This window comes from Gracilinanus agilis, chromosome 1 (genome assembly GCF_016433145.1).
Source record: "Gracilinanus agilis isolate LMUSP501 chromosome 1, AgileGrace, whole genome shotgun sequence".
Lineage (NCBI taxonomy): Eukaryota > Metazoa > Chordata > Mammalia > Didelphimorphia > Didelphidae > Gracilinanus > Gracilinanus agilis.
In genome coordinates, this window is record NC_058130.1 from 247,052,248 (window position 1) to 247,065,431 (window position 13,184).

At 37.7% G+C, this 13,184-nt stretch overlaps 1 protein-coding gene across 3 annotated transcripts in view; it reads left to right on the forward strand.

Moving 5' to 3' along the window:
- The first annotated feature begins 648 nt into the window (after positions 1-648).
- The window catches only part of MLLT3 (MLLT3 super elongation complex subunit), a 298,796-nt gene continuing 286,260 nt past the window's right edge, over positions 649-13,184 (forward strand). For 2 of the 3 annotated variants that reach the window (XM_044660693.1, XM_044660708.1), the window contains exons 1-2: positions 649-715; positions 2,152-2,332. In XM_044660693.1, coding sequence (XP_044516628.1) covers positions 704-715; positions 2,152-2,332 — 193 coding nt within the window. In that variant the 5' untranslated portion in view covers positions 649-703. Of the gene's footprint in view, positions 814-2,151; positions 2,333-13,184 lie in introns of all 3 variants that reach the window. The other variant, XM_044660700.1, reaches the window with a different exon arrangement.

The following is a 13,184-nucleotide window of genomic DNA, read 5'->3' on the forward strand; positions in this document are numbered from 1 at the left end:
CTGCTGCAGGGGCTTTCAAGGGGGCTCTACTTTGGCTACATTCCAATACTTTTAATCCGTTTTTTATTGTAAGACTGGAGGTGTTTGCACAGGGGCTGGGATCACTCCCCCGGCAGCCCAAGACTTTCCTAGTCTTCTAGCCCTCTTCTCTTTTCCTCAATAACCTGTTACTTTAAGTAATGCATTTCAGTTTCGGCCGTAGTCGGGCGGGGAGGGCTACTGGGGTTTAGTGTAATTTAGTTACTGTGTTTGATTGGCTCGATTGGGCTCTTTCCCTCTCTCTTTCTAGCCACCCCCCCCCCTCCTCCACCAGTCCCTCCCTCTTTCCCTCTTCAGTCCCTCCCTCTTGCACCGGGTTCTGTGTCTAGTGTCAGTAGCTCCCAGCGCAAGGCGCATGCTCCGAAATCCCAGTCTCAGCCCCTGCTGCTGTTGCTGCTGTTTGGTTGCTTTTGCTTTGGCTGTCGGGGCTCAGTTTAATAAGAGAGAGAGAGAGAAAGAGAGAAGAGAGAGAGAGAGAGAGACAGACCGGGGAAGGGGAGGGGGGGGGGGAAAGACAGAGAATGTCCGCCATCTACCCTCTTCTCCTGGGCGCACTCTCATTCATATCAGCTTCTTCATGAATTACAGCTGAGAAGGGGAGGGTGGGGGCGGGGGGGAGTCGGGGTACCAAAAAACACCCCAGCAAACCTCCGGGCCCCCAGGCATGGCCAGCTCGGTAAGTACATGCAAAAAAAAATCTTCTTTCCTCCTCCTTCACCCAGCGCTGCTGCTGCTGCTGCCCAGACACCGCTCCGTGGTTACAATTAGAGAAAGGTTGGTATGGTTTGCAGTATGCTGCTTTTCCCTCTAAATCTCCACTCCCTCCTCTGCACTCCCACCCCCCCATATACTCCTCCACTACCCCCCCCCTTGCAATTGCAAGAAGCGCGCACACCACACACACACATATACGCGCGCGCGCACACACGAACACACACTCACACACACAGACACACACACGCAGACACGGTGGAGGAGGCGAATAATAACTCAGCCATATTTCAGCAGCCGCTGCAGCAGCCGGGAGCAGAGTGTGTACAGTACAGGGCGGACTCTCAGCAGTAGCGGCACCGGAGGCGGGCGCCGCAGTGGCCGCTAGGATGGTGCGTTCTCTCCCGGCGTGTCTGTGACAGCACCGGTGCTCACACGCAACTTTAACCCCATGCATGTGTGTGTGTGCAGCGTAACAACGATGGATCTGCCTTACCCCGCCCTCCCACCCTCGTTTTTCTTTTCTTTTTTTTTTTAATTTAATTTTTTTGGGGGGGGCGTGGGGTTGGGAGGCCCTTTGGGTGCTCTTTAGGGTGTCTACGGGGTTTATCTGGGCGGTTTTCGGTTCCTGTATGGGGTTCACTGCAACAGGGCACGCTACCTTTTATGCGTAATGTTTGTTTTGGGGAGGGGGTGGTGGCAGGGCGCGTTAAGTTATTAATGCATTGGCGTGTTGTATGCTTTTTGGGTGTGTGTATGTGTGTGTGTGACGACGTCTTATATTTGCTGTCCACGAGTCCTGCAATAAAAAGCCCTGGAGTTTGTGACTTGCCCACTAGCAAAAGATGCCTACAGTTTAAATTCTGCCTGGCACAGCGCTGCACATGTATGCATGTTTGCATGCATGTACTCTCTCAACACATAGATATATACAGATATACACAAAGACTTCATGGGATTGTTCCTTTTACGGGGTTACTTTCTATGAAGGGGGTTCCCCAACCCCTATTCTTCCCTGCCACCTGGTCTTATATTGTCTGAGGACTGTTCTCGCCTTGCTTTCTAATTATATTTAATTTGATTCCAGTGTGTCTGTTGTTAGGTGTTCTCATCCTCCTCTTCATCCCTTCCTCCCCCTTCCATTGGGGGTAACATTCCGTTACAATTAGAGCTCATCTGGAGTGTAGCTGACCTACTCTCACCTTACTGGGTGTATGTGAAAGACATGCAACGTATGTGTATCTATTTGTGTTTATACGCGTGTGAAACGTGGGTGTGAAGAATACTGTTTTCTTTTGTGTGCATCAAAAAGCCCAAAACAAAACAGGCATAATCCTAAAGGTAAAATGGTCCTTTCCCCATTATTCATTATTGTCTCTCTTTCCTCCCTTGCTTCCTCAGTGTGCTGTTCAGGTGAAGCTGGAGCTAGGGCACCGAGCCCAGGTTAGGAAGAAACCCACCGTGGAGGGTTTTACCCACGACTGGATGGTGTTTGTTCGCGGACCCGAGCACAGTAACATTCAGCACTTTGTGGAGAAAGTCGTCTTTCACTTGCATGAAAGCTTTCCTAGGCCAAAAAGAGGTAGGGCTGGAATACAAAGGGGGTGCTGATTTTTTTTTTTTTTTTAAGTATTTGCTTTAGAAGGGAGCAAGGGGGAAAACAATTGACTTTGCCAGTGTGATTCTCTCCCCTCCTCCTTCCTTCCTTGTATGTTTGCTGAGCTCTCAGACTGGTGTTTGCTGCGGCAGGGAAGCTAGAGGCTCCCAGCCCAGTCTCCTCTGGCTTTTCAAAAGTCACCGCATGTAAAGGACCATCAGGTGTACTGTATTTTCTTTTCCAAAGCAAGAATTCGCCAGTCCTCTGGGGTTAGCAGCTCAGGCTGTGGATGGTACAGTCGTTAAGGGCTGGGGGTGGGGCTGGAGAGAATAAATGGTATTCGCGTTTTTCCAGCAAAAAAATTGGGTCTGATTTGTAGTATTTTAAAATTAAAAATGCATCGTGGGTATTTGTTTCCTGTTCAGGTATTCTTGTTCCTCGCACTGATCTTTGCTTTACAGCACGTTGTGTGAAGGTTGCCACACACTTCTTTTTTTTCCTCCCTCTACTAGGTCTTTCCATTCTTATCTTTATGTCTGAATAAAGGTTTAATCTTCCCTGCTCGTAGATGGCACTTGGTCCCGCCTAGACTGAGTGTTTTAAGCGGGTGGGGTCCCGATGTTAGCTTTAGGGGAAGAGTTTGCAACCAGAGGTTGTTTTGTGAAAATGTTTCTTAAGTTTCAGAAGGAACACTTGCCTTCTGCTTTGAAGGCTTCACCACCTTGCTTCGTTGAGTTTTTTTTTTTTTTTTTTTTGAGTTTGCATAATTCTGCCTAGTCTGTACTGTTTCAAACGTTTTTCTATGCAGGGCAAGACAGTTTTCAGACAAGACAGTTTGTAATGTTACAGGATATTGGGAAAAGAGGTTCGGTAACCTCAATTTCAGTTTCTTTCACCCTCATGGAAGCTACTGTCTGGTTGTTTTAGTTGGATTAGTGGAGGTAACAGTACCACTACAATAAGGTGCTTTGTTTGTGAGCAGGTTTATTTATCTAAGTAGACACAATGGTTAGTAGTTATCTCTCATTTGATCTGTAATCTTTATTGGCATCTAGAACTCCTGCAGTTCCTTAGAACAACATTATAATAAATCCATTCTGCTTAGAGCTATGTGGGAATTATTGAACATACAGGCAGTGAATAAAGAAAGGAGAAATGCAGAGTCGAGTGTAGAGGTGGCAGAGGTTGTTTTGATGCGTTTTTGTTTCCCTAGCTCAAGTGGTGAAGGGCTGGGTTGTGTTTTCTTTTCCTGACTTAGTTTGTAATGCTCTTTTCAAATGGGAGAAGTTGAGTTTGACAGGCTTTGTTTGATGATTAATAAATGAATTACATTTCTAATACAAGGAATAGGACTTGCTGGTAGGAACTATTTAGCTTGGATTTTGTGTCCAGGCATACCAGAGAAATAATTATCCTTTAATTGAACCCTATTTTGGATCTCGAAGTCATGATGCTGAGGAGCAGTCGTCAGGTCTTAATTACTATACAGGTTTGGGTATGTTGGCTCTTAGTATCTTTTCTTCTGGGGTTTGTTAGTCACTGCAGTGTTTTTAACAAAAGAAACCATCTACCCCTGAGACTCTTGGTACCTAAGGTTGCCATTATCTGACTGCTATTGACTTTGGATATTTAAAAAAAAAATCAGTTTCTTTAAAGAAATATTTGATGTTTAGGGAGAAAGGGCATTTTGGGGGGCATAAAGTACAGCAGTTGAGGTAATTATTTACACACTGTGACAATGAACAGATTGGCATTCAGAAATCTCAAGATTAAGAATTGTTTTGCACATAGCTCCATCTCTGCTCTAGTGGGTGTGTGGTGTGTGACACTCTCCCTTTATTTCCTATACTTAATGATTTTCTGTCCAGCCTGAGGGAACATGACTCTGCAGCTCAGACCTGGGAATTGTTGCTAGGTGTGGTGTGCTGCTTGTTTAACAGTAGGACAATTTCTGGTGTTTCGAGGGTGAGATGTCTGATTGTTGGTAGGATATACTTTTGTGTATTTTCAGGTGTGGATAACTTTTATTTCTTTAAAAAATAGAGTCATGAAAGTCATTGTTTTAAAATGTTTATTTTTTAGATTTTTATTTGTATGTGTGTTTTCCATGATGTGACAAGTGCTGGGAAAAATGCCAGCTTACATAGCCTGGGAGAGACCTTGTCATATTGTAATTACACATGACTCAGATTGCAAGGGAACATTTCTCTGTTCATTGGAACAGTTGTAAGTTCAAGCAACACCAAACATGCCACTCATTCCTGTGACTGATTTCAGTTTATTGAAATACGACAATTTCAAAATGACAACAATGATGATAGAACAGGCATACCAGAAATTTCTTAATCTACTCCTGTCCTTTTACAGCCCTAAATCATAGTGGCATGATAAAATCTCATTAATGAGGGAAATGCCAATCTGACAGTGAAAAATCATGAATGGATTTAAAATAAATGGTTTTAAAAAAACCTTTCAAGTAGTTCATATTAGAAAAATGAATGCTAACAGAGAATATAAAATAAGTTATGTAAAATTATTGTATATAATATGGCACATCTGAGATACATCTAAGTATCATCTATATGTGTCAATATCATATAAATAAGAACACAGAGATCCTTAAATATAAAACAATGAAATGCTAGACCTGTAAATTGGTTTAGTCATTAATTTATTGTTTTGAAAAACCTGCTGATTCTAGTAGTTTTGAAAAAGCCGATTTCCTTTTACTTGAGAGTACTCTCTTGAGACTTTGTAGAGGAAGAAATCAGAACACTTTGAACTTTTTACTTAATTGGAATTACATATCCCTTTTCTGAGTTTTGATCTGGAGGGATTCAAATGAATGAAGTTTTACTCTTCTACTAATACACGTGCAGGAGACCTGCATTTGAAAACTTCTTATGGTCAGTTTATCAGTTAAAGTCCTAGATTCTGAGAGAATGATGTTGTCTGGGACCTAGAGCATCTACTCTTAAGGAATTAGGCAGGTGGTATTGTCATTTTAAAAACTACTTAGTTGTACAAAAATAAAGTAAAAGCTCCATGCTTATTTATTTGAACTGGATTAAAATAGTCTACTCTGACCATGTATAAGGCATATCTGCAGTGCTTTATGTTAAATATTAATGCCTTCATTTGCAGTAAGATGTGAATTTGAGTGAACTTTCTAATTATAGCTATTTCTAGCATTGCAATCTGTTCAGTTGACATTTATGATATTAAATCTGTTGCTTATTATTTTCTGTAAGCTAATTTGACGACTAGTAGTATAATTTTGTAAGCTAATTTGACTACTAGTATAATTTGATGGCTTTCCAGTTGAAGCCAGATCCCTTTTGGGGGGTTGGATGTGGGGAAAGAGAGAGATAGAAAAGTATAAAGCACAATAAATGTAAGCCTAGATGCTATACTTTGATTTAGAATTCTCTAATCCTGACTTTAATCTTTAATGTTAAATTATACGCTAAATCATTTAGGCAAATTTTTACAAAGCACCTGGGGTAGGGTAGGTGGGGGTGGGGGGTGGGAAACCTTTTTAAGATATTTATATTCATATTGTTCCATGTTGTCCTAAGTAAGGTTTTTGAAAAACTTTGCTTGTCTGTAATAATCAGCATTTTGAAATGAGAACTATTGCTTTTTCCAGAAACTTAAAAAGTAAAATTATGCTACGGCAAAGACTTGGTTTTGAATCATCGATTCATATATATTGATCTTAATTTTATCTTTGAACATCATGTAATGGGCTTCCTTGTGGTCTGTAGGATTGAATCTGTGCAATGCTGGTTTATTGCCTTTTCACCTTCCATGAAAGGCTAATCACACAAAAGAAAGGCATCTCATTTGTCCAGTATAATATTATGGCTTTCATAGACTGACGGGATCATTATTTCTCTTTTTGATAACCTTGGCATGTAAATAGATATTACAGCGCACTTTATTTGGTGTGTGTGTGGGGGGTTGGGGGGAATGCTCCATGACCACTGATCTTTTTTTTCCTCTAATCAGTTACCATAATATTCATTCCCTTGCATATATGTGTTTGTCAGTGTGAATTGGAATATTTGCTTTTCTGTGTTTACCTGTCAGTGTATGCAGGATAGAAATAGCTAGTGGGATGGTGATGAGGCAGGACCAGACAGGGAAATATCCTAGGGTTTAAGTATGTCAATTACACAAAAAGGAAGAAAATTTTAATTTAAAAGTTTTCCTGTCATTCATTAAACATTAGAAATATGTCTGGTCTTAGAATTGTGGTACTTTGCATTCCCCTTTATAAAAAGTTTTCTTTTCCTATGTTGCACTTCTCTTTGCATTGTTTACAATCTCCTCATGTATTTGATTGATGTCCACCTCCCCACCATGTAGAATGAAAGACCCATTCTTCACCTGAGATTCTTAGAAATGTCAGAATTATTTAAAATGTTAGTTACCTTGTAAGCCTGAACTATGTTCATTCCTTCCTAACTCTCATTTTACTACCTCAATGCTTTATATTTAATTTCAAGTGTTACTGTATGTTCTAAATTATCCAGCATCCTTCTTTCTACTGCTTCATGTTACTAATGCCTTAAGCTATTAGGGAGAATATTTACCAAAAGATGCCATGGAGAAGTGAATGGTTGTATATTTCCCAAAGAAAAGTAATCTATATTGTTTTTCATAAAGACTTTATGTAGTTTTAAACCTAAGCTATGGACATAAAAGAACGTTTTATTTTAGCCCCTAAGATAAAGGAAAATAGGGAAGTTAGTACCAATTTAAACCAAGATTTGGCAGATAGTATACGGAATTCCAAAACAGCTTTAAATTTTGTGCTGCTTCTCATTAGCTGAGTGACCTTGGACAAGTCACTTAACTGCTCTAAGCCTTACTTTCCTCCCGTCTTAAAGAAGAGGATTGGCTTAGGTGACTTCTGGAGTAGCTTCCTGTTCTAAGGCTATGATCCTTTGGTCTTGTGAACTAGAAGAAATTCACTGCTTTATTACTAGAAATAATGTAATGTTTCTTTCATATTTCCAACCCAAGTTATTAAAATTAAGTTTTTGAAGGGCATCAAAGACGTTTGATAGACCTTGTATATGCTATAACTAATTAGAGTCCAGGGACCATTTGAGTGTAATGTTTATTCAGTCAAAAAATACCTATTGAGTATGTAAGTCATATAAGGTAGTATATGTGGTTGCTATGTGTGCTCTACACAGGAGACAGGGAGCTACCCCTGAAGCTTACATATTGTATTTGGAAAGGCAGTGAGCACATCAAATATGAATGCCCATGGAAAGGTTAAATCACTGCTGAAAAACTTTTCAGACTTGAAGTAGGAATTAACCTGGAAGAATAATTAGGACCTTTAAAAGAAAAGAGTGGAAGAAAAAACTTACAACACACTAGGGATCTGTATCTTTGACTTTCTCTCTCTCCTTTCCTACCTTTTGCATTCTTCACCCCCTTCCTTGGTACCTGGTTTGAGATTCTCTCTTTGGATGAAGAACATTGCATATGTATAAAGAGTTGAAATGAAATGACTCTTTTCAGGAGGTGTTTCCTGATCATTTCAGCTTCTCAGCTCTCAAGCCCTCAAATGACTTCATATACACATTTTATGCATTTTGTACTAAGTATACATATTGTTTTTGAGATAGAATGTAAATTCCTTGATGAGAGGAGATTTCCTTTGTATCCTCTACTGAGGTTCGGATATGTAATGTGATGCTTAATAAAGATTGATTGATTAATTGATAGATGTATTATTGTTTTCCAAACTGAAAGCCCTAGAAAAGGAACATGTTTTTCATCAGTGTTGAAAATTGTGAAATTTATTTTAAATTATTTTCAGAGGTGAGAAAGGAAAGAAAAAGTTAATCTACGGCATTTTGAATGCTTAACTGGGGTAAAATATGATACTGAACAAAACTTTAAGCATCTTCCAAAGTCACCCTCCAGGATTATACTATCTACTGTAACCAGTCTGGTGGGAAACCAAAGCAACCTTGTAGTTAAATTAAGTCTATTAGAAGAGTGATGAAAATGAATGAACCATGGGGTTTGGTTAACATGCAGTAACAATGTTATTGTGAAAAAGATGCTCCTTAAGGTGTGTTCCTGGCTGAATTCATATCATCTATGATTTAAATGATGCTGATAAGGATAACCTAACGGACTGATTTCTGCTTGTTATCCAACAAGATATTGGTTGTTTTGAAGGAGTAGAGAGACATTTTGGTCAAGAGAAGGAGAAATCTAGTTCTGTACTTGTTGAAACTTGCATTCCTTCTTTTTCTTAATTTTTACCTGAATTTTGAAACACAGAATGTTGCCCTTTTATGTGTAATTTCTCAGTTGCTTAAGAAAAATCTGTGATAAGTATGTAGCATTATTTTTATGGCGTACCACTTCAGCTACTAGTTAGCTATGTGTTGCTATTTCTTAGTTTCATTCTGATTATATTACCAGAAAGACCTGCCACTAACTAGCTATGGGATGTTGTGCCACGAAACCATTCTGTGTCTTGGTCTGTTCATCTATAAAATGAGGATGTTGGGCAATGAATTCTAGGGTCCCTTCCACCTGTGGTTCTCAGTTTCTATGAAAGATCATTTGTGTGCTTTTAGTCATCTGTTGATGTTTTTGATGTGGGTTTTCAAAGAAAAAGACTGGAATTTATGTGAATTAACTGTTTCTTAACTGTTAGCAACCAGCACAGAATCCACTTGGGCATAAAATTAAATGAACTGGGATTTTCAGGTTGTAACTCCTTCAGAGATGTCAGGAACTTAAAAGTGAGATTACGTCGGAAGTCTGTACATGCCTAGTATTTGCACATAGGATCACAGCCACAGAATCTTAAGGCCAGAAGGAAACTCCAAGATTGTCTAATTGAACTTTCTAAATAAAGCAAGAACCTCTTTTGGGGTATATTCAGCAAATGGTGATTTAAACTTTTTTGCTTGTGGGACTCATTTATTGAATCTAATTAGAATTATAACCAGCAGTCAAATATCTGTGTATGTACACACAGATACGTGTATCTGTGTGTACATACACACAGACGTGTATTTCATTACTGAAACTATTTTTCCATCTTGAAGTGAATATATTAACTTAACAAAACTTATTACTTTTTCATAGTTCTTTAAATCTTAAAGGAAAGATAATCTTCGTATGGATTATATGTCTTTGTAATACTGATCACAGTCCTTTTATGAAGGATAATAATTCACTTAGGTATTTTTCCTTGCCAAAGTTAGAATGTATTGTAATTTTTTTCTTAAAGTACCAATAACAGCAATAGCTTGCAGGGGTAATTTATGACTTGCTCATATTGTCTGTAAACCTAAATTTAGACTACATTATACCTTTTAATCTATCTAGTACCTATCTTTTTAGCTGTCTGATTATGCTAGATAAGTATTAGTTTGGAATATTTAAAAATACAGCCTTGTTGTGGGCTTTTTATCAGCCACACCTTCCCCACCTCCCCATGCTTCATTAATGTGAGTTGCTGAGTAATGAAAGCCTTCTTTGTTTTGAAAAAAAACTTCTCTATTTTACTAAGAGTTTCCCTTGCTTTTGATTTCTCCCTTCCTGATGTATTTCTAGCAGCTGTTCTAAGATGACTGCTCATGAAGATAAGAGTTGGTATTGGGATTTGGCTGTTTTTAGTGAGGTAGGGAACTTTCAAAAACATGTATGTGGCCAAATTCTGTCTATAGCCTTTGATGTTTTGACTATTGGTTTCTTTTGTTGCTGGTCTTTGAATATGTGGGTGCAAATGAAGTAGTTGACTTGTAAACTTCATTAAAAGCTATAAAAACATGGTATAACATCAAAACCAAAGCTTGATTTTCAGATTTACCTTTCTGGGTATAGGTGAAAATACTGAAGTTATCTGTATCTTGTTAGAATTGCCTTTGAGATCACTGGGATTTCAATGACAACATTTGGAATTCTGTTGCAATGTTAGACAATTGAGTATAGACCTCCTTTTTTTCTGAAATGATTGCTTCATTTAATTTAAAGGAAGGTACTGTAAGTTAGAAAAAACTTGCTTTTTCATATTGTGGGGATACAAGCAAAAAATGAGAGTAGAATTGCTGAACTGATTTTTTGGTTTTTCCACCCACCTCCCACTATCCATCCTCCATGCATTATTTATTATGTAACAAACTAAAGCTCAGTTTCTTCTATATTCCTGGCAGTTGACTGCATGATGTGTAAACAAACTCCATGTGAAATTTATAGAAAAGATTGTTGGCTACCATGGGACCATTTTTCTAAGTGTGTTAAAGCTTAATTAAACAGCTGTTGATCTTTGCATTTCTGCCCTTTCTGCAGACCCATTTTGTAACTACTCTATTGTGGGTTTTAAAAATTAGGTAAAATTTTACGGATGCAAAAAGTTTGCTTGTTTTAGATCTAATGAAAAAACAGCTTTTAAAAATAGAGAGAATGGATTTCTTGCTTTGATACAATAAAGCAGATATGTCTAGATTTCACATCAATAGGATTGTTTTTTTGAGTTATATTTATTTCTGAAGTCGACAACTAGGGACATGGAAGTGTTAGCTACAGTTTTAATAATTGGTTGTTAATTTGATTTTGTTTTTAAAACCGAGCTCTGCCTTTTCTTAATACCCAGAGCATTCACTTTTAAATTATGTGTTGGCAGTGGGCAGAAGATGACATTAAAAATCTTAAGATCTCTAGCACCCACACCTCATTTGTCAGTAGATTAAATCCACCTAAACTTTTCTTACAAAAGCTTCCAGCAATTAGTTGATTGATTAAAATTTCACCTGTTCTAGAGAGGAACAGAGAAATAAATAAAGAAAAAATTTGGTAGCAGCAAGGGAGGAGTGGAAATACAAGACATGGATAACCTTCAAACTCCATAATTAGCTCTTCATTAATTAAGAATTGACTATGTTCTGATTATACTGATATAAGTTATCCATCACTCAATACATTTTAGGACAAGGTGTTTGCATTTAGTTCTGTAATGGGGCCCTTGGATCTGTGTTATCTTTTAAAGTTAAGTTATAACTGCCCTGTTATCTCTTGAGGACTCTGGTCAGTGAATATTTATTGCAGAATTCTAATGGAAATTGCTTAACAATATGTTCTACTGTTCACTTGAAAAGTACTCAAGTACTATTTAAAATATACATATTTTTCAATCGAGAATGATTGTAGTTAGTTTTAAGGCATGTTATTTGATAAAGAAAAGTTTCGATCTGCCTGGAGTATCTGGAATGCCTTTTCAGGAATCTTTAACTTCAGTCACCTGGAACATGACTGAGAAACTTAAAAAGAAAATGCCTAAAGATTGAATGTTAGGAAATAAGAATCTTGCCCCTGTTTTTTGACTATCATACATACATATCTACATCTATAATATTTATTGTTTACGTGGCTTCTCTTCAACAATTTTTAAAAAGGAAAATGATTGTTTTATTTTTTGACATTGATTTAGAATATTCTGCTGAAACTACTTTGACTGGGATTGTTAATCTTCTTGTAGTTTTAAAATATATCCAATTTAATCCCTCTGAAGCTGTGTTGCGGGTTGGGTGCAGATGCACAGTTAGAAATATATACAAGGATCTTTATGCCAGATTATCTTTATTTTACAGTAAAAGTAATTACTGTATTCCTGATGGGGGCATGAGTAATATGTAGGAACTTCATCTGTCTCTGAGAAGCATTTTAATATTTCATGTATCTTAAATGAAGACTATTTTTGAATGTTTTTCTGAAATACTTCATTGTGTTTCATAACTATAATTAATTTTTAAAGGGAGAAATATCTAGCATTGTGTATGTGGGATATTTGTCTTCCTTATCCTGTAAATGGAACACTATAGTACCAAAAAATGCTGAAGTTCATAAGATATTGGAAGGTTGAGTGCAACTGTAACTTTAAAAACCTTTGTGCAGAGAGGCAGTGGTCTTAGTGGATAGAGTATGCTGGCTATAGAAATCAGGAACAACTTGGTTTAGGTCCTTCAGACACACTAGCTCTGCCACTCTGGGCAGGTCAATTACCTCCTTAGTGCTCTAAGCAACTCTCCTAAGGGTAGAAGTTGCAAAGAAAACGCTGACCTATATTGATAGAGGGAGTTTCCTCACCTGAGAATTCCCTATGCTCGCACAGTCACAGGTTTCTAGTCCTTTTTCCCTCCCCTCCTCCCCCCAGTCTAAACATTTTAAGGCTTGTTTGACTCATATTGGCTTGAAACTTTGATATGTGTCTTTGATATTTCATTTTTTTTTCAGTTGTCTGTTGAAAGACATCTTTATAGAATCTCTTATCTTCAGAAATTTACCAGAAAGAAATTTTACATAGTATAAATTACTAATACAGGATGGATGGTACCTGTGTTCTGATTCCTGCAATTTCCCTGTCTCATCTTTTGCTGTATCATGCACTTTAAATCCTGAAATGATAGATATTGATGCTCCAGGCACGAATAACTAGTAACATTCATTTTGATTTGTAATTGTGTATTTACTTTTTGACTATGGGAAGATGCTTTTATTGGGTGAAATTGTGCTTATTATTTTGTTTCCCATATATGGACTTTTAGGGTTAATGGTGATGGTATTTACATTTAAATGTATAATTTTGAGAAAGCCACTTATCAACCCCAAACTTTGCAATATAGTCGATGGCAGGCGGGAAAAAAGTAGTTTCTGTTGTTAGAGAGGTTAAGCATTCAGTTCACAGAAGATATTTTAATATTAAGTGCATGAATTAAGTAGTTATTGAGTTTATGAGATAGAAGAAAAACAGATCTATTTTTGAAATGAAAATGAATTCTTCATTTTATTC